At 53.2% G+C, this 20176-nt stretch overlaps 1 protein-coding gene across 1 annotated transcript; it reads left to right on the top strand.

Annotated features, from left to right (window-relative positions):
* Positions 1-7630: 7630 nt before the first annotated feature.
* On the top strand, positions 7631-16120 carry LOC119090132 (voltage-dependent anion-selective channel protein 2). The gene is made up of 7 exons (XM_037212929.1): positions 7631-7733; positions 9274-9475; positions 10730-10850; positions 12101-12218; positions 13551-13762; positions 14787-14893; positions 15372-16120. The coding sequence occupies exons 2-7, from the start codon at positions 9277-9279 to the stop codon at positions 15461-15463; spliced, it is 849 nt and encodes a 282-aa protein (XP_037068824.1). The 5' UTR covers positions 7631-7733; positions 9274-9276; the 3' UTR covers positions 15464-16120.
* The last annotated feature ends 4056 nt before the right edge of the window (positions 16121-20176 follow it).

The following is a 20176-nucleotide window of genomic DNA, read 5'->3' as shown; positions in this document are numbered from 1 at the left end:
CCGACCACACGGATGATGTAAGGAACAAGGCTATTGCAAATACAAATAACTAAGGGAGAGCTGAAGGCCCAGGAACCAAATGAGTAAGATAATACAGCTAGCCTGATTCCTAATAGAATAACCAGCAGAATGAAGAAACAGATTGATCGACGTTTCGGCTACATGCCTTTACGAAAACGAATACCAGAAATGATGGTATCAGTAATGTAGGTCAATATCAGTAGTGTAGGTCAATATCAGTAGTGATGGTATCAGTAATGTAGGTCAATATCGGTAGTGATGGTATCAGTAATGTAGGTCAATATCAGTGGAGCACAACCGATATTCGCTTTGATAAAGGCACCTAACCGAAATATTAATCCATCTATCTGCCCAGTCTTCTGTTATTCCTCGCGGAATTAGGCTAGTAGTATTGTCCTATCTTTTCACATGATGTTCCTCGCAAATGCATTTAAAGAGACTGTTTCACATTTAAATGCTGAAGCAAGCATCAGATGTGCTGAAACCAGCTCACTTATAACTATTGGTATCCCTTTTCAGTGGGAAGACCGATGGCACAATTCTCTGCTTAGCAAATATCGTCATCTATATTTTTGTGTTCTTCTTTAGGGTGCATAAACTAAAGACATCGGGTTGCTATGCTCAGCAATTTGGTGAAAAATTGATGTTGACCATATGGACACTGCTGCAATACAAATCAAACGAGGCTGGTAATGTTCTTCAGAACATGGGGGAGCCAGAGACGGAGACGGAGACAGAGACGGAGACGGAGACGGAGACGGGGACGGGGACGGGACGGGACATGGCCATTTTATGCCCGTCATCACATATACGCACAATGATATAGCTTATAAACAGTGGTGGGCAGTATATTTTTTTCGTCGGGGGTAAATAGCTGTTTTCTTTCGTTGCTTGCATTTGAACTGATGCAATATAGTGGTGCTTGCATAAAACAAACTAAATATTCATTTGTATTGATAATAGTCATTAACAGGAGTAAAGAGCTATTGGTTGCCATTGTTGGCATTTGACGTAATGTAGAACAGTGCTGTTATCAAGTCAATAACATATTTAGCCACCATGATTGCTTTCAGGACTCTGAAGTCTCATTTTGGCTATCATTTATTCATTCCATTGGACGTATTTATTTTAAGATCACCTTGGGTGTGCTTATGACCGTGAATTCATTGCGGCACCCTCATATACCTCATGCAAGTACCAATAGGTACTTGCATGAATATGTATCTGTTTTGATAATAATATTCTATGAATGACACCTTTGTTGCGGTGGCATGGAAGAAGGCAAGATTTCCCCATCTACCCAGGTCATGCTTGTTAACAGCTTGTGCCATGCCGTTTTGTTATGACATGTCTGTACGATCTGGTCAACTGTACAATAGATAAAAGGTTTTCTTTGGTTTGGAAGCATCAGAAATGTGTCAAATCCCTAATGAATCGGTGAAACTAATGCATAAGTTCTTTGCATGCAAGCATTGTGAGACATTTACTGGGAACATGCATGTAAGCCAGTAAAAGGGCTAGATGCATTAGAACAACAGCGTGTATGGCAATGCATTTTAAATCGTGGCAACTGTAAAGTCTGTAGCGTACATTCATGGAATGGAGACTTGCGTTTTTTTGTGGCCAGGGTATGTTGCATCCGGCATAATCCCAAATACAAATGTCGTCCAAGCTGTGTGCAGTTCCAAATTTGCTTGCAATCCAAAGGTTTTTGTGCAATGCATTGCATGATGAACAGGTGGCAGCTAAATCTGTCATCTGATCTGCATGATTTGGTGCATGTCATATTGTAATTTTTGTAAGTGGTTTATCTGCTATCTCCAAAGAGACGTAGATATATTTCTAATACGATCATGTACTGGATGCAGGCCACAACATACAGCAAAACTGCAATATATTGTTCTAATCTGAAGTGAAATGCACAATATTGTGCTAAACAGCCAAACAATTTTTGTTCACCAACAACTGGATTTAAGTGGAACAAGACTTGTTTACCGTCCTGAAATTAAAAAGGCAGATATTAACGTTGAAAGTAAAAAATATGAGCGAACATGTAAAACTAGGCAGACAGAAAATAAGTGATGCTGTTTTTAAGGCCCGCATGAGCTTGTGTGCACCTGCAACGCATTACACTCGGGTTCTTACATTACCCCCCCCCCCCCCCCCCCCTCCACAACGGAGAAGTTCTGCACATCCCTAGCGCTCTCTTTTTTACCTTCGTTTGGTGCATCTCAACCATGCTTGGCGGCACAAAATAATTGCAGCAATTGGCATGCCCTCATGTGTAATGCTTTGATCGCCGTCAACCATGTGGGCTAGCTTATCGTTCTTAGTTCCTCAGATTAAGAAACGTCATAGTGTTAAAAATGTCTTCAAACCTACTTGGCAGTAAATTAAGCAAGAGTACTCTACTCCGACCCGATGTGCCGCTGGATGGGACTAGAGGGGCAAACTTTGGGAGGCCGAAGTTAATAACGGGTTCGAGGCATGAATGCAACGTACGGTGATAGGGGGACGAGGGCGTGGAATTGAATGGACGTCAGTAAAATGTAATGACCAGTGGAAGCAGCGGCCGCTCAGCATAGGAGAGGGATGGAGGAATAAAATTGTGCTTTAATTCAGCTTACGTTGGAACCGGAGGCAGACTGGGGTAGAAGGCGGGATACCCGACAGGGCGTTCGTAACCCATGCCGTGTCAACGGGTGTAGGAGGAGAAGAACCATTCCACGAACTCCCCTCAATACATTTATGTCGAGATACCATCAGATGATACCACCAGATTCCAACAGCACAAAGTGGTGCTGGAATCTGGCGGAATCTTTACATGATCACGAAGTGGTGCTGTAAAGGCCAATCCGTTCCATTCATCAACCTAAAAATCGCACAGGTCAAATATACATCCAGCTACCTTCTAAATACACAGTTCGAGGTTCTAAAACGCTCAAAAGTACTTCTGTCAAACGTGTCATCCTTTTCGTCCACCCATTGGCCACAGTTTAATATCAACCGCGGGCCAACACTGCGAGGCCTATGGAGACTGCAACGCCCGGTATCGAGGTCTTGCTGAGATTTTCGAGGGCGTGTGGCCGAAACTACGTCCCATAATTTGTATCCCGTGTCACTTCTGACTGGATGGCTTGGCCATGTGAATACGAATTGAACTAAATTGATTGGCCATGTTAATACGAATGGTTTATCCATTTCTACCTAAATTTGCGGAGTTCTTAATATCTGGGTGCTGCCAAGGTAAGATTCTGACGAAGCTTCTAAGCTTTATCGATTCAGAAAAAATCCACTGGACCATTGTAAAGCAAAGACCTCCACTTATTTCTTTAATGCAGTCGATTAACGCATGATTCCTTCAGTTCATTGACTAAAAATTCAGTCAGAATTTATCTCGCGGCAGTTTCTGGCTTCTACTCCAGTTAAAGAAAAGAAAAAAGGAAAATATGCAAAGCATGACCTCACTTACAAATGGGCCATATTCAATGTTTTTTGCTTGGGTGGAAGGCGATTTTGCATTCAAGGTCCCTTTGCCAACCCTGTGTCCCTCTCTTGCCAAAGCTCCGGCTGCGTGCCTGCACTAAAATATAGGGGCCCCTCGATTTGGGATGGGGCTCCTCACAATATCTTTGCCCCCTCATTGCCGGTTCAGATACGCCACCCCTGACCATCAAAGTGTACAAATGATGGCAAAGCGGCAGAGAGTGGTTTTTGTGAACGGATTAAACCCTGTTAGAGCTTTTTCTCCCACACTGGTGTTGCCCCAGTATGTCGTGAGATAGCGCATGGGGTTTTATTACGCGCCATTTATGTTTGTGATGCGCCCGCTGACCAAACGGTCCCTGTCTTTCTCCCTCCGTCCATGCGGCGCCTCAGGTTTGAACCGAACCGATCTGCTCTCCGGCCTTAAGCCCGCTGCGCAAGTCAGTCACGCACCAAGACCTACGACCTAACCACCAGGGTTTTGGCATGGTCAGCAAATGGTACTTACAAGCAAATGAACCTCCGAAATGAGATGGTTTGTTTGATGAGATAGATGATGTTTACAACTCATTGCACTGGTTTATCTTTGTTCCGTGTGGTTTATCGCATTTATCGTTATATGGCGACGTTTTCTGGTAGATTTGACTTCAGACTGCAATGCGGTCTCTTTCAAATTTCGTCGCTGACAGAAAAGATCTTCATGTAGACTGATTGGCCTTGATATGGATTTAACGACACCTGGGCGATTACCTATTGTTGCCTTCCCGCCATTTAACGCTGCCTCGCGCTCTGATGCAACAGACCGTCCTTGTGGGCACATTCGTATCCAGCGCAATATCCGGAAACTTCCGCGAGCCGAGGATGGCAGGTGTAGGCAGTGACTGCTATGGTGCAGAAGACGAAACACACCCGACATGACAATTGCCTTGTGGCCTAAAAAAGCCAGACACGGCCAAGGGTCCTGAAACTGCTACCGCCCAACGCAATCAGCGACTAAAACAGTCATCGGCCCAACATGCTCACGAGCCTCGACACCGCTATAGGGTTTGACCCACACCACCGTTGTCAGTGTCATGACACAGGCAGAAGCCCAGGCACGTTCAGGGGCTCTATGCAGTCAGGGGCCTGATACATCCACGCACCCAACGTGGCCAGGGGCTCTGAAACAGTCAAAGCATTAGTTGTCAGGAGCCTCATCATGTTGAGATGTCAGCAAGGCCAGGAGTTCCGACACAGTCATGCCCTGTAACGGTCAGGACACAGCACAGTTATATAGTTAGGACACAGCACAGTCAAGGACCCTGTCACAGCCATAGACCCCCAGCATAATCAGAGCTCCGACATGGCGAAGAGTTCGATTCAACCAGGGAGCAGGGGTGTCAATTTTTGTAAATTATTGGGGGGGGGGCGAACCGAAGGCCAGACAACCTACCGCCCACCCATTTTTTGCTCACCGGATTTAGCCCACTTTATTTTGATAAAATCGATGCATATTTTTAATATTTGTATAATTTATAAGTCCTCAATCTGAGCAGTATAGAAGTCATGCAGGGTTGGATCCAGGGAGCAGGCACTGGACGCACGCATCTCTTCTGATCGGCACGTGAAGGAGCCCCTCTAGAGGCCACCTTAGGGCGCCGATGGCGCTCTTCCGTGGCGGTCATGGGAGGCGGCACGCATTTTGGTTGTGGGGAACAGAGACGGGGTTAGCCATGAAAGACCTGAGTCATCCCCATATTTCAGAGGTTTTCACTTCAACTTCACGAACCAGTGTGTGCCTTGTGTCGCTAGGTATGTGAAGTTTATTGCATCATTTATCAACTCAGCTGTTATGATTTGTATCTTGTGGTAAGAGCAGCCATGACTTAGACACCGCTACGCGGAAAGATTAAAGAAAATAGTATTTGTGCTATCATCATATCAAACCAACGTTCTTTTATATTATCCCAGCCAAAACATTGAGGGACCAAGCCAATATTGGGGGGCGCCCAGCTCAACATTGGGGGGGGGGCTTCACAAAAGAATACAAATCGACACCCGTGCCGGGAGGACATGTTCAGCGGTCCAATACGATCTGGGCTCCGACACCGACGCTGGTCATCACTGTCACTGTGCCGCATAACGCAGTCAGAGGTTCGACATGGCTGATGGCCCAACATGGACCCTCACAGCCACAGCATCAGCAGTGTCAGGGGCATCAATATGGACGGGGCTCAGAAACGGTCATAGGTCCCAACATCGACATCGCCAAGGCTAGGGACTTGCTGAAGTGGGGGACTCCAAACGACAAGACGTGTCACAGTCAGGGGCCTTCGACGCGGTCAGGGCCATACTAATTACGGGCTAGGCGTTATCAGGGGCTACAAAATGATAAGGGTTACAGCAAATGTATCGGCCTCATATCATCATATATCTAGACATCGCTAAGTGTTTAATGCGGTCTTCGACGCCCGCAAGAATATCAACATAGTCAAAAACAATGAGCGGATCATGGGCCCGATATCATCAAAGGTATCGACCTTTCAGGGGCCGAAACCACGAACCTTGACGTTGCGTTGATTTTGAATTACCCCTATTGCATATACTAACTCACTGGGTAGATTTGCGCTCTTTAACATTAACATACATTCAGCTGACGAATATTTATGTTTATGTGTCACTTCTGGTATGTGAGGATATTCAACATCCGGGAACTGGCCAAACCACAGTTGGCTCCGCCCATTACCACACTCCGAGTATACACAGTCCAAATGTAATAGTGTTGGATGTGGGCACATAAAAGTCGTATGCAAAACGAATAACACAAACCGTAAAATAAAACTGTAAAACAAATCGACCGGCGCTCGAGCTAACATGGCAAAAGGATCCTCCAGTGCGGGTTTTTCTTCGATCAGTTTGTGGGGACACGGCATGTCCCCACAAACCAAAATGTCCCCGCATCCCAGGTGCATTACATTTTGATGTGCCCGTAAACCAAGTATTTACAACACACACACACACACACGCACACACACACACACACACACACACACACACACACACACACACACACACACACACACACACACACACACACACACACACACACACTATTTCTTTGGTATAATAGTAGAGATAGATAGATACACTGATGTCGCTATCACAGGAAGGTCGCCAGATTTACATGTTTGCAAACCTTCTTAACATTATCAAGGCATTGATGATATTCAAGTTCTAATATAGCATCAGCAATAGCATCAGGACCAGAATTTTTCAGTGGTGCAAAGGAAAATATGCTAATGCATCAACTCTCATTCGCTAATGGCATTGTTATGCCACAGAATTTGGAAAAACTTACTCCAAATTATATGGAAACAAATTCTCATTTCAGGGTGGTGCCTTATCTTAACACTCTGGCTACGAAGGACCGCCTTATGTCGTCGCTTAACATTTAGCTGATCTCGGTCCTGCCTACAAAGGATGATAAGCGTTTGCTAAATTGGCGAAGATTTCACGAACTTGGAAACGCGTTAAACTATGACGGGATAGTACTGAAATAACCATAATTTAGCGCAGTTATGGTGGCGAAGGCCTAGGCTTCAATTCAGGCTTCAATTCAAGGCTTCAATTCAAGTCCAATATATCCGAGACCTGGCTGGCCGGCCAGACCTGACGTGGTTGGCCGGGTGCCCGAGAGGGGTCACGAGCTGGCAAAAGCTGTGCCGGACCGCGGCCATCTCGGATGCTGCCGCGCGCTCAGGCCAGGGTCACCTGGATCCCAGACTTTAAGTGTTTGCGTGCTTTGGCGGTTGGTATCTAAGTTCTAAACTACCGCAGCCGTGTAACAATGGCGTTGTGAAGCACAAGTTCAAATGGAATAATGAGCTACTTTTTCACTTTGGGCTTTGGAGTCACGTGAGTCTATGCCTATGAAATATTTTAAGTCAAGAAGAAGTTCTGATTTAAATAAATGAGACGAAAGCTCATAATAATGAAACTTTTAGGGAAATGTATGCAGCAAACTTTACTGAAATAACACATGGAGACTGGCCAACAAGCGTGTTCAATGGTTTAGCGGTCATGTGCCTTTTGTCATCAACAGCTGATTGCCGTGTTCTTCACTTGCACCACGCAGAGAGACGAATATCGCGCGATACCCGTCGATCTTTCCTTCTCGAGGTCTGATCTGAAGGGGGTGGTCGGCGTGCTGTACTGTCCCTGTTTGTGACCCACATCTCCTCATCTGCGTAAGTTTTTGCCATTCACTTCTCCGACGTGCCGTCCTGTGACGTATTTCAAGTGTCGTCGAGAACTGTGCTGCTGAAGTTTTCAGAGATATTTGCCGGGAGGATTTGTTTTGAAGTGAGGCAAAACTGGCGCGCACCGGCAGGGGGTTGCTTGCGTCTTCGTTATTAGGAATATTTAAGTCCGGCCAACCATGAGCGTGCGACTTAGGAGGTAGTTTTGTGTCCCCCAATTTTCCCAAAATGAGATCGCTTAAAATTTGTCCACATGATGCACAGCATGACTTTTTTCCCACTTAATGCCATTTTTGGGTCAAGTTAACCCTCATATTCCAGTTTGGTACTCTCCAAGTAAACATCACACCCTTCTCAGATATCAAGAAAATGGGTTTCAATCATAGGATTTTTTGAAAACTGGACAGCACTGTGTAAGTGAGGATAAAGAAACAGTTGCTTGGCTCTCATGTCATCAGCTGGCATGTGTATACACAAACTACATTTCCTGGAGAAGAGTTGCGGCAGCTTTGTCACCAACACCTGCTGTGTGAAAACACAGCTTTGGGACTGGCACTGCTGTTTCTGACATGTCTGATATTTGAATGGATTTAGGGTATGAACAGCATGATTTTCTGGACTAAAATAACTTCAAAGAACTTAAATAACTTACATAACTTCCTCACCTTTTTCACACATTTGTTGAAATAGAAATTAAATTAAGGACATCATGTGACCATTGTAGTCAATGTGTTCCACAGTCCAAGTCAGTAGCAGCACCTACTACTGGCTTGTTTGGCCTTTTATCACCTTTGGTAATAGCAGTTTGGGAAACAGGCATTTGAGCACAGAACCTGCATCAATCAGGTCAATGCTTCAATGCTGCAGTTAAGAAATAGGATTTATTGTGATGCCCCTTAATGACAACTAAGAGTGTTTTGAGTTTTGCATTTGAATAAAGTCCAAAGATAATGGTAGGCAGTATGTTCATAGAAACAAATGTTGACCTGGGTTATTTTAGGTCAGTGGCTTATTCTGACAATAACAACTCCATGGAATATGTATAAGGAGGTTCCTTTTATCAATAAATTTGAAATGAGCACCAGAAATGACATCATACAGCAAGCCTTAGGGTAACAAATCAGTTGGTTTGACCTTGGTCTGACCTTCATATGTCCTAAGTCAATTGAGTTCATTTGTTCAACTGTTATGTGCCCTAAGGAAGTATCTCAGAGGTGTATGGCTTTGTCTATGGCTCTGTTGTTGCATTATATTGGATGATTTCCTGGAAATTGATGTCACTAAATCCATGGTCTCAAAATGATCTGGTATATGTCAGTGACCTTGCAAGGTACACCTAGATTTTTGAACCAAACAGTGGGCTTTTCAATTTTCTACAGCTCTGCAAAATTTGGTGCAGCTATGTCATGCTGTTCGGAAACCATTCTGGAAAAACTTTGGGGTCAAATTGACCCCCACCAAATGTGAATTAATATTTTATCAAGGAGTGGTGTGGTCATGTGTGAGAGCTGTCAGCCTCTGCTGGCAGACAATGGCTCCTCCCACCTATGCCGACCTGGGCAAGTCATCCCGGGACGTGTTCGGCAAGGGCTTCCACTTCGGCCTGGTGAAACTGGAGGCCAAGACCACATCCAGCACCGGCGTGGCCTTCACATCCAGCTTCACGCAGACCTTGGCCAGTTCCAAGGTGTTGGGTAACCTGGAGACCAAGTACAAGTGCAAGGAGTATGGTGAGTGACTGTGGGCTGTGAAGATGCTTGGACTGAGGCAAGCAAGGAGATCCACATGCATGTATGGTCAAAGTACTGTACTATCTGACCTTTCATTTCAGGCTGAGCAGTTATACCAGGGCATGACAATTCCTATGTATTGTTCATGTCCTGGTCAACAGATGTGGTATTGTGTGACCCAAATTGCCATTGGCTACTCAATAATGTTGTTTAACCAGTACCTTCTGGTATGCTGTAAGTTGATGATTATCATATAAGCTCTCCCAATGCGCAGCACCGTAAAACCCGGGTTGCCAGGCCCGCCGTGTTTATATCAGCAGGTGTGGCAGTGTACTGTACTGCCCAGGTGTCTCGTGTAGGAGGATGCCTCATTATGGCAAAAACACTGCGACGTCGAGTTGAGCACCCCTGTGTGGCATGCGATGTTACGCTGTTTGGTGCGGTCCTGGTTCAGTATGCAGCAGGCTCAACATATTCCCAGTCCGTAGCTGAAATCAGGTCCATGGTGAGATGTCCGACTGGCCATATTACGAAAGCTGGCGCGAAGACGCTGTGGCGCGGAGACGCTCTGGCGCAGAGACGCTCTGGCGCGGAGACGCTGTGGCGCAGAGGCGCTCTGGCGCAGAGACGCTGTGGCGCAGAGACGCTCTGGCACAGAGACGCGCTGTGGCGCAGAGACGCTGTGGCGCAGAGACGCTCTGGCGCGGAGACGCTGTGGCGCAGACGCTGTGGCGCGGAGACGCTCTGGCGCAGAGACGCTCTGGCGCAGAGACGCTCTGGCGCAGAGACGCTGTGGCGCAGAGACGCTCTGGCGCAGAGACGCGGTCCTGCGTAGCGCTGAAGTCGAACGACTGAGATTTAGGTGGAGAAGATAGATTCGCGGGAGTCAATTAGATGAGAGCAGATCCAAATCCCGCGAATCCTGGCATCTAAAAAACGACGACTCCGGCGCTGAAAACGCCGTGTCGAACCCTCAAAGCCAAATGGAATCGTGTGAGCCATGGTTTAAACGCGCAATTATGCGATGTTCTGCGTAGAAGTAAAGCCGCATTTTCAATTACTTTTTATTAGGTTGTATGAGCTTGCCTGGGTGCTTAAATCCCGCCTGCGAAGTCTTGTGAATCTTCAACTGTGTCTGAGACTACCTCACTGTATGACGTCATGCTTTGATGGCGTGACGTCACAGTCAACAGACCTGCCGCTGAGCGAATATCTCGTGGTGTGACGTCACGGTCGGACGGCCACTGCCGCCAGGCCTAACGCTGACGGAGAAGTGGAACACGGACAACACGCTCTCCACCGACATCACCTTGGAGGACAAACTGTGCAAGGGGCTGAAGCTGACCCTGGACACCAGCCTGGCGCCGCAGACGGGGTCAGTGCCACTCGATGTCAACCTGTGCGAGTCACTGGCCGCTATTGGGAACCGGGCCATCCGGGTGTCGATCAGAAGCAGCGGCACGCTTGTGACGCGGGGACCGAAAAACTGCCGGCAGCGAGCCTCGAACCAGCGACCTCGCAGTCGTCACCCTAGGGTGCCACCCTTCCTCCCCGGCTCGCACCTTCCGGCGTCCGAGTGCGTGACTGGGGGCGCCCTCCGCCAGCGCGCACCCGCCCCCCCCCCCCCCCCAGTCCACCTGGTGACCCCGGACGTGCGCGGTCCGGCTGTGTTTGCTCATGTGGGGGAGGGTGTCGCTGTGTAAAACAATCAACTATCGGGGCAGAGTCGCGGGCACTGGTCTGTCAGCGGCCATGTCGGGCACTGCGGTGCGGTTGTGTCCGGCCGGACGGGTCCTCTGCCGGCCTCCGCCGCCTGGTGTCCTTCCGACGTGTTTCTGGTATGTATTTCCTGTGTACATCAGAACCGTTCGTGGCCGCTGTCCGCTGTTTTGGATTGCGAGATTTGGCGACTGCTCCACCAAAGTGCGATGTAATCAGCGAGCGCCACCTGGGCAACTCATATTATGATGAAAACGCCCCAGAGAAGGGCTTGCATCTCAAGGGCCGCGTACGCTCACCCGAGGCGGAATGGAGTTGACTTGCTTATCTCATTTTGCAAGTGCAGTATGTGAGCTGTCTAGTTAGTGGCAAACTTTGACCGTTCGCGACAGATTTTCCCTGCGCATTAATCATCAGCGTGATATATGTGACTATCCGCTTAATGGCTACAATGCCTGGGTCCTCATGATCTTCCCTGGATAATGTCTCATCCAGGGAATCGTGTCTGTCGGAGGCGGATAGCCAGTATCGCGGCCAGTTCACGTGCAGTCCTATTTTTGATAAGTGAACGGAAACATGGTACGGGGGGGGGGGGGGTAAGTGCCACCGACAGAGTGCCAAGGACATCCTTACGAGCTATCCGTCTGCAATTGATGGCATCTTAGTTCCTGTATAAATGCCTAGTATCAGTGGTGTCTCCCTGACCGCCCCCCCCCCCGCCCCTGACCCCCCCTGCCCCTGAGAACGCCGCCCCTGGGACCCCCTGCCCCTGAGACCTCCTGCCCGTGAGACCCGCCTGCCCCTGACCCCCCTGAGACCTCTGCTGGGGCGGTGCGCACTGCCACCACTCCCATCTCCCCCCGTGGCATCCTCCTCACGCCCCGTCTGGGCCCTCTCGCCGTGCAGGAGGAAGTCGGCCGTGGCCAAGACGACCTTCAAGCACGACACCTGCACGCTGAACGCCGACGTGAACCTGGACCCGGCCGGGCCGGTGGTGCAGGGCGCCATGGTGGCTGGATATCAGGTACGGGCCACGTGGATACGGATCTGTTGGGGTCTGTGCACGGCGCTTGTTCACGATGTGGTGTGGATCTGAGGTGGTGTGCGTTCTGAGTACAGTGGGTCTGGGCGTGGATTCTGGATACAGAATGGATCTGGGATGGTGGGGTCTTAGTGGGCCATTGAAGGGAGTTTTACTCATTTGATGACATGGAACCAAGCATGAGATATAATGAAACAGGCTCACTTACAGATTTTAGGATAATTTTAAGTGGAAAAGACTGGTGTAGACAACACAATTTCTCTGTTAACTAAATCTGTTCTTTAATATGTCATTGATTGTGTCATTGCAACTTGCAAAATATCGATTGAGAGCCAATTGACCGCCACTGTATCTGGCAATCGTGCTTATGACCGAGGGAAATATGAACGTCTCATCACTTACATGTGTCTATGGCATTGCTGTTCTCCTGCATGTGAATGTCCTTAGTACCACTATCCCTGTTGTGTAGCTATATCTCTGTTTGGTACCATTGCCTCTAAAGTACCAGTGTCATCGTTGTCAGCTCGTTGTCCTGCGTGCGAACTCCTGCGGCCGACATCGGGCATGGTGGCCTCGGCTGGATGGCTGACTGACGCGCCGTGGGATGGCCTCGGCTGGATGGCTGATTGGCGCGCCGTGTGATGGCGACGGCTGGATGGCTGACTGGCGCGTCGTGTGATGGCGACGGCTGGATGGCTGACTGGCGCGCCGTGTGATGGCGACGGCTGGATGGCTGACTGGCGCGCCGTGTGATGGCCTCGGCTGGATGGCTGACTGGCGCGCCGTGGGATGGCCACGGCTGGATGGCTGACTGACGCGCCGTGTGATGGCCACGGCTGGATGGCTGACTGGCGCGCCGTGTGATGGCCACGGCTGGATGGCTGATTGGCGCGCCGTGTGATGGCCACGGCGGGATGGCTGACTGGCGCGCCGTGTGATGGCCTCGGCTGGATGGCTGACTGGCGCGCCGTGTGATGGCCTCGGCTGTATGGCTGACTGGCGCGCCGAGTGATGGCCTCGGCTGGATGGCTGACTGACGCGCCGTGTGATGGCCTCGGCTGGATGGCTGACTGGCGCGCCGTGTGATGGCCTCGGCTGGATGGCTGACTGGCGCGCCGTGCGATGGCCTCGGCTGGATGGCTGACTGGCGCGCCGTGGGATGGCCTCGGCTGTATGGCTGACTAGCGCGCCGTGTGATGGCCACGGCTGGATGGCTGACTGGCGTGCCGTGTGATGGCCTCGGCTGGATGGCTGACTGGCGCACCGTGTGATGGCCTCAGCTGGATGGCTGACTTACGCATCACTTTCTGGCAGGGTTGGCTGGCCGGCTACCAGATGTCGTTCGACACGGCCAAGTCGAAGCTGACCAAGTCCAACTTCGCGCTGGGCTTCTCCGCCAAGGACTTCACGGTGCACACCAGCGTGGTGGACGGCCAGCAGTTCCTGGGCTCCGTCTACAGCAAGGTGTCGCCGGAGATGGAGGCCGCCGTCGAGGTCGGCTGGGCCGCCGGATCCAACGCCACCAAGTGAGCGCGCCGCGACGAGGGCGCTGCGGCGTCGCGCTGCTGCCGCCCGCTTGACGCGCTGCCGCCCGCTGCGCTGCTGCCGCCCGCCTCGTGCCCACCATCGTCGTGGCCTAGGCGCCGCCTGTCCCTCCCACGCTGGCACCCTGCAGGCCCTGCTCCTTAACCTGGAGTATGCACCAGGTCAAATCCTCGCAATTTCCTCTTGGGTCCATTGTTGGAACAGGCTTATTGACGTAGCCCCGAACCAGAGTCTGAACGGGGCTGCAAAGCCACACCATAAATAAGACATCCATCAAAATAGCATGGCACACTTGCCATCTGCCCCACGCACAATCGTTGGCCATATCCGGTTGTTCACCTTGTACGTATACATGTATCCAAACGCAACATGCATAAGCATGCGTTCGAGTGGCGCCGCGATGGCCATGGCCGTCGTGTCGATGACGCCGGCGTCCTGCTCACGCCGTGGCCGTGCCATGACCGACCGGGGTCGACGGCACCACCGTCGTCGTCCAGCGGCCGGCCGGCGGCGCGGTCTGCCCGCCAGCTGGCCGCCGGCCAGCCGGCCCAGGCCTCGGGCGTCGCAGCCGGTCGGAATAGTGGCGTTGCCGGGCGGCCAGCGGCGGCCGCCCGCGGCCAGCCACCGGGTGGGGTCCGCGGTCCGCTTCTCGCCGAGCTGTGTTGGCCTCGGCGGCTGTGATCGCCAGCGGTCTTGGGAAGCTGCCGCCGGTGTCGACCGGTCGCGACATGGGTAGACAAGAGCACCCGGCTTCATTCTGTTCTGGTCTTTGGCGTCCGGAGACAAGCCGACTACGGTGTTCACGCGCCGTCGCCCTGGTGGCACACGGACGGCGCCGGGCTGAAGGCCGGGAGTGTCCGTGTCCGGGACTGTCCGTGTCTGGGAGTGTCCGTGCCCGGGAGTGTCCGTGTCCGGGAGTGCCCGGTGAGCGGGCTATCCTGAGGTGGCGCTGCGCGGCGCGCGGCTGGCGGCTGGCGGCCCCTCTGATGGCGCGTTCGTCACCAGGTTCTCGCTGGGCGCCAAGTACTGCATGGACAAGGACAGCAGCATGCGCGCCAAGGTGAACAACAGCTCGGAGATCGGCCTCGGCTACCAGCATCGCATCCGCGACGGTGAGTGGTGTGACCGTGCTGCTGATGATGCTGGTGGTCATGCTGACGGTGATGTTTGCGGTCGTGATGGGGGTTGCGTCCTGGTCGCAGCAGACTTCATGTTGGTGGTGAAGCTGCGGTTCTTGCCTGCAGCGTGCTGAAAGTGGGATCACGTGGTTAATAGTCGTGCCTATGTCATTGGTGACTGCTTGCGGTCATGTTTACCGAAGGTTATGCTTGCAATCAGTGTTGATGCGCAATGCATTTTCAAAAGTAGGTATTTTGCATGTATATGCAGTTTTTTTTCCTAAAGCCCGGCGTATTTTGAATGTTCTATGGAATGTTGATGGAGTGATGCAGGAACATTTGTTTATTTCCATTGTGTTGCTGCAGGCTGGTCTTAATGTACTTTTCCCGAGTCCGCTTAATGTCAACGCCTTCCTTATGGTTGGCTTCTGTAGCGGTTACCGAAATCTGAAGTTGCTGCTCTCACCGCCAGGTGTCACGCTCACTCTGTCCAGTATGATCGACGCCAAGAACTTCAACCAGGGCGGCCACAAGCTGGGTCTGTGCCTCGAGCTGGAGGCATAGTGTGGTGGGGCTTCGTCAAGGGTGGCGTCTTGCCCCTCTGCCGACGGGCGTTGTCGGCGGGATCTGTACGCATGCGCGAGCGGGGTGCGGGATGACGTAACGTGACGCGAGGTGTGTCCGAGTGGGTTTTAGATGCTGTCTTTGCGAGGGGCGGGGCTGCCGGTCGGCTTGCCGGCTGAAGAGATGCAACTGGGCGCTGACTGGCTGCCAGGACTCGCCGCCGGGCGCCGATTGGTAAGCCCAGTTGTTGCCGAGCGAGCCGATTGGCCGGCGCGTTGCGGCGGCCGCTCTGATTGGTCGCTGCCGGCTGCCGCGTACTGTGAGTGGTCGCCGGTCGCGGTGGGCGGCCAATTGGATCGGCTTCGCCCGGCACGACCTGCAGCTGTGGCGTCCGCAGACTTGCGGGTAGCACGTTCCCTGGCGTACTGTACAGGATGTGTGACCGGGAGACCCGTGTAGCCAATGTAGCGGTGCGAAGGCTTGAGCCGCCGCCCGTTGCCGTCCCGGCCGGACCCCGCCCTGAAGGTAACGCCCAAAACCGCGCCCCTCGGCCTCCGCCACCGGGGGCGCGCCAAAAACAGAACGGCTACGCGGGAAGTCTGCCGGGCCGGCGGCCGGCGGCGGCCACCGCTGGGAAATACACGGCTGGTGCCAGAAGCGGTGTGTTCCTGTTTCAGTCGGTGCGGCTGGGTCTGGGACCATGCAGACAGCAGCTGTGGGACCTCGCACTCAGAGGCCGGCGAAGAGACATGAACACCTGCACGCTGAGGCATTTGGGAAGTTATTTCTCATCTTGGACATTCTGTACCTTGAACATTCTGAACGTTGCACATTCTGAACATGGGGCATTCTGTACTTTGGACATTCTCTACCTTAGACAATATGAACGCATTCCGGCGCTGTTGTGTCTTGCAAATCGTCGGCATAAGCGGGCAGACGCGAAAAACTTCGCGGGCTTGGTTCACTTACGTTCTGACACATTATATATACAGGGCTGGATCCAGAGAGGCGCGGGCCATCGCCCCCACCCCCCTCTTAGGCCCCGAAATGGGGCCTAAGAGGGGGGGGGGCAGGGGGGCCTAGGCCTCTATGGGGCCCATAGACTGAAAGGGTGCAGCTTTTTAACACAATGCACCAACCTCTGACGTCTTTGGGCTTCCAGGCGACCAAGAACAGTCGCAAGTGAAAGGGAAGGGCCCACGAGTAGACAAAAATAATGATTGAGAGGGTCGTGATTGAAACATTTCAAGGCCCATCACGCTGTCGAGAGGCCTTATGCTGATTGCGGGGACCCATATGCCACCTGCAGGGTCAATCTGATCGTTACGGAGCCTTCCACACTGCCCTCGATTTCTTTGTATTTGCTCGGAAGGCCCTGCGCTGTTTGCTGGGCCCTTCTTGCTGGCGCGCCGGAGCGATCTGATCAATCAGGGGCTTTCCACAGATTCTTCCCATTCGCCCGTAAGGCTCCGTACGCTGTAGCCGGAGGCCTCATGTGTGAGCCTGTCTGGGTACCCTCGGTTGCTCAGGGGCCCTCCGCGTTAGCCTCGCTTAACCCTCCGGCACACTCGCGATACGCTCACGCGATCTCTTCACTGGCCTAGCGCCCTTCCAATTCTCCGTCACTGGCTTACGTCTGTCACTAGCCTGCTCGGGCACACCTAATCGTTCGGGGGCCCTCCACGTGTCTTGGGTGCTTCTTATTTGGATGGAGGGTCCTACGCACGTGTCGGAGGCCCTCTCCGTTCGCCGCCTCGGCCACACTGGATTGTGTGGGGCCCCGCGCATTGGGCAGTTTAATGCAGGGCCCTAAGCCCCTGCCGAGGGCTATCTGATAATCCCGGGCACACCCAGTCGTTCGAGGGCCCTCTACATTGTGTCGTAGGTATTTCTTACCTGAATGGATGTCCCTGCGCTCTGGTCGAGGCCGCCCGCATCTGTCAAGCTGGGGAGCCTCGCATGTGCTTTGGGTACTTTTTATTTACATCGTACTTATTGAAAATATAATAAATAAATGACAATAATAATGATAATAATAATGAATAATAGAATACTGTTTTTTTAGCCCCATATTCTTGGCTGAGCCCCATCCATCAAGTTGCTCGGCAGGGGTGAGAGAGTCTTCTGTCACGGACGAAATTCAGAAGAGCCTGAATTGTTACGCGGAGCCAGATTTATCAGAAACCGTCGCCACATAACGATAAATGCGGTAAGCCGCATGAAAGAAAGAAAGATAAAAGACACTCCTCACGAATGCACTGAGCAACTGAACATTGAACACTGAGCAACAAAGAAAGATAAATGAAGTACAACGAGTCAATACATCATCTATCTCATCAAACAAACTATTTCATTTCGGAGGTTCATCCGCACTTAAGTGACATTGGATGGCAATGTCAATACCCTGGCGGGTAGGTAGGCATACGTTTTCATACTTTTTCGTTTTGCGCGCCGTCCGCCCGGGAGCGGCAGGGCCTCCTGCGTGGAGCGTGGGACGGCAAGCAAGCCGGCCAAGGTCGGGAGCTCTCCCACGCCGCACCAAACACGACGTTTAGGCAGAGAGAAGAATGCGGCTGGGCCCGGAGCTCCAGCCGAGCGGCCCGCATCGACAGGCGCCAGGTGTCCCGTCCGGAGAGGTCACGACGACGGCCCAGGGGTAAAATGGTCCATCGCGCCAAGATATATAGAGACGAGAGCCAGGTGGCCGGCGACGCAACATGAGCACAGGCATATGCTAATAACATGTGAGAATGTCTGCCGCTTCACCTCAGGAACCGCGCCGGGCCGGCGCCGCCGTCACCCCAGCTGGCGTCGGAAGCGCCACGCCACGTGATAGCTGGGCCGGAGGGAGACGCGTAGGGCCCGCCTGAGGCGATAGCGGGCGGACCCTGCGCGCGACGTCGTCGCCGACGACGCCCCGCCCGAGATCTGGCCCAGGGTCACGTTGGAGGTAGGGCCCTGGAAGAAGGTGAGGCCGGCCCGCAACACATTGGACGAAGGGTGCGAGGCGGCAAACCCGTTGGATCATGCGAGAAGACAAGGGCGGGCCGAACCAGCTAGGAAAAGCCAAAAATCAGTAAAAAATCGTGCAAGGAGCTCCACGGGGCAGTCAGTCAGTGCCAGGGAGTGCGCCAGGCACCTGCAGCCGCGCCTCGAGGTCGAGTCTCCGAGGCCCCAGCTCGCAGCACCTGGCGGCGACATCCGGCACAGTGGACGACGGCACACCAGCGACAGCACGCGCGATGCGAGTGCCTGGGCTGTTCTCCCCATCCCACCGGGCCATAGACGGCTAGCGCTCCGAGCGTGTCCTTTCGTCCCCTCCCCACCGGGCGGGCGCGGGCCACGGCTACCAGCTCCCTCCCGTGTGGTGAAGGAAAGGGGGATTGGCGTGTGGGTGTGCGGAGTACCACGCGGCTCTGCACTGCGCCCGTGTGAAGCGATGGGCTGGTGTGTTGCTGGTTGTGAGTGATTTTCTGTTGTGTACATACAGGCGGCGGCTTGCGGCTCGATAGTATAGCGTGGGGGCAAGGCTGGATGTCACTGGCGCAGGCGGCGAGAGAGCACTCGTGCCCGGCGTTAGACGGCGTTGTGTCCGGGGTCGTGGACGTACGCTTGGGAGCAACGGCTCGCTCGTTGGCCCGTGCCGTAGCTGTCGGGAGTTTACCGTTGGAGGTGGCCATGTGTAGGCGCACTGGCTCGTCTGGACCCCGCCTGGCCGTCGTCGCGGCCAGACGCGGCGTGCGGGCCGCGCCGGCATATCTCTGGAGGTCTCCTGAGGCTTCCAGAAGCGGACGGGATCCCCGGGCCGTCGGCTTGAGGTTGAAAGGAGATCACCTGCCGTGCGTACTGAGGCATAGCGGGGAGGTGTGCCGAGCCTGCTACATCTCGAGGAACCCCCACGATTCTGCGAGACCAGGGAATGTCGCTCGCGGGGCGCCGTCCGGGATAGCGCTCGGAAGAAGACGCAGACGCCATCTACCAGCCGACGGTGGCAATCTTGGTAGAGGGCAGCACTCGACGGTCCGCAATGGCGGCGCGGAACCCGCGACCCGTCGGCTGGTGACGGTACCGTACGGAGTGGACGGACGGGGCAGTCCAGCGCTCGCGACCCGCCGGCTGGTGACGGTACCGTACGGAGTGGACGGACGGGGCAGTCCAGTGCTCGCGACCCGCCGGCGAGTTGCTGGGCCGCGCTACTCGCCGAGCGTGTGGGATTCGAATGCAAGGGAGCGCCGGCTGGGTCATCGATGCCCGCCCGGTAGCTCTCCCTGCAGCGGACGGTACTGGGTCATCGATGCCCGCCCGGTAGCTCTCCCCGTGGCGGACGGGCGACTATCGTCGGCCGTTGGCGGCGCGACAGGGCGCGTGGACGCTCCCATGAGCGGATGGACTGGCGTTCGAATCCAAGGCGGAGCGGAACTTATCAATGCCCCAAGGTCTCCGTCAGCTGGCCGATCGCTCGGATTTGTGACGACAAAGGGTGGACGCTGATACTTCCGTCAGAGCGCACCTTAAGGCGCGCGGCGTCGCAACACTTGCGCTACATGACCCCAGCCGGTATCATAAGCCGGCAGGATGAGGGGCCTATGCAGGGGCGGGGCCTATGACGCCGAGTATTTGCCTTGGAACCGCGGGGCCAACTCCCGCCGGACTGACCTTCGTCTGGTTCGCAGTGTGCCGTCTTTTTCCCAAAGATCGAGTCACGCCGGGATC

The sequence above is a fragment of the Pollicipes pollicipes genome, unplaced genomic scaffold (assembly GCF_011947565.3).
Source record: "Pollicipes pollicipes isolate AB1234 unplaced genomic scaffold, Ppol_2.1 Scaffold_1600;HRSCAF=1878_pilon_pilon_pilon, whole genome shotgun sequence".
Taxonomy (NCBI): Eukaryota; Metazoa; Arthropoda; class Thecostraca; order Pollicipedomorpha; family Pollicipedidae; genus Pollicipes; species Pollicipes pollicipes.
Note: the sequence above shows the minus strand (reverse complement) of the source record. Positions and strands in the feature narration are given on the sequence as shown.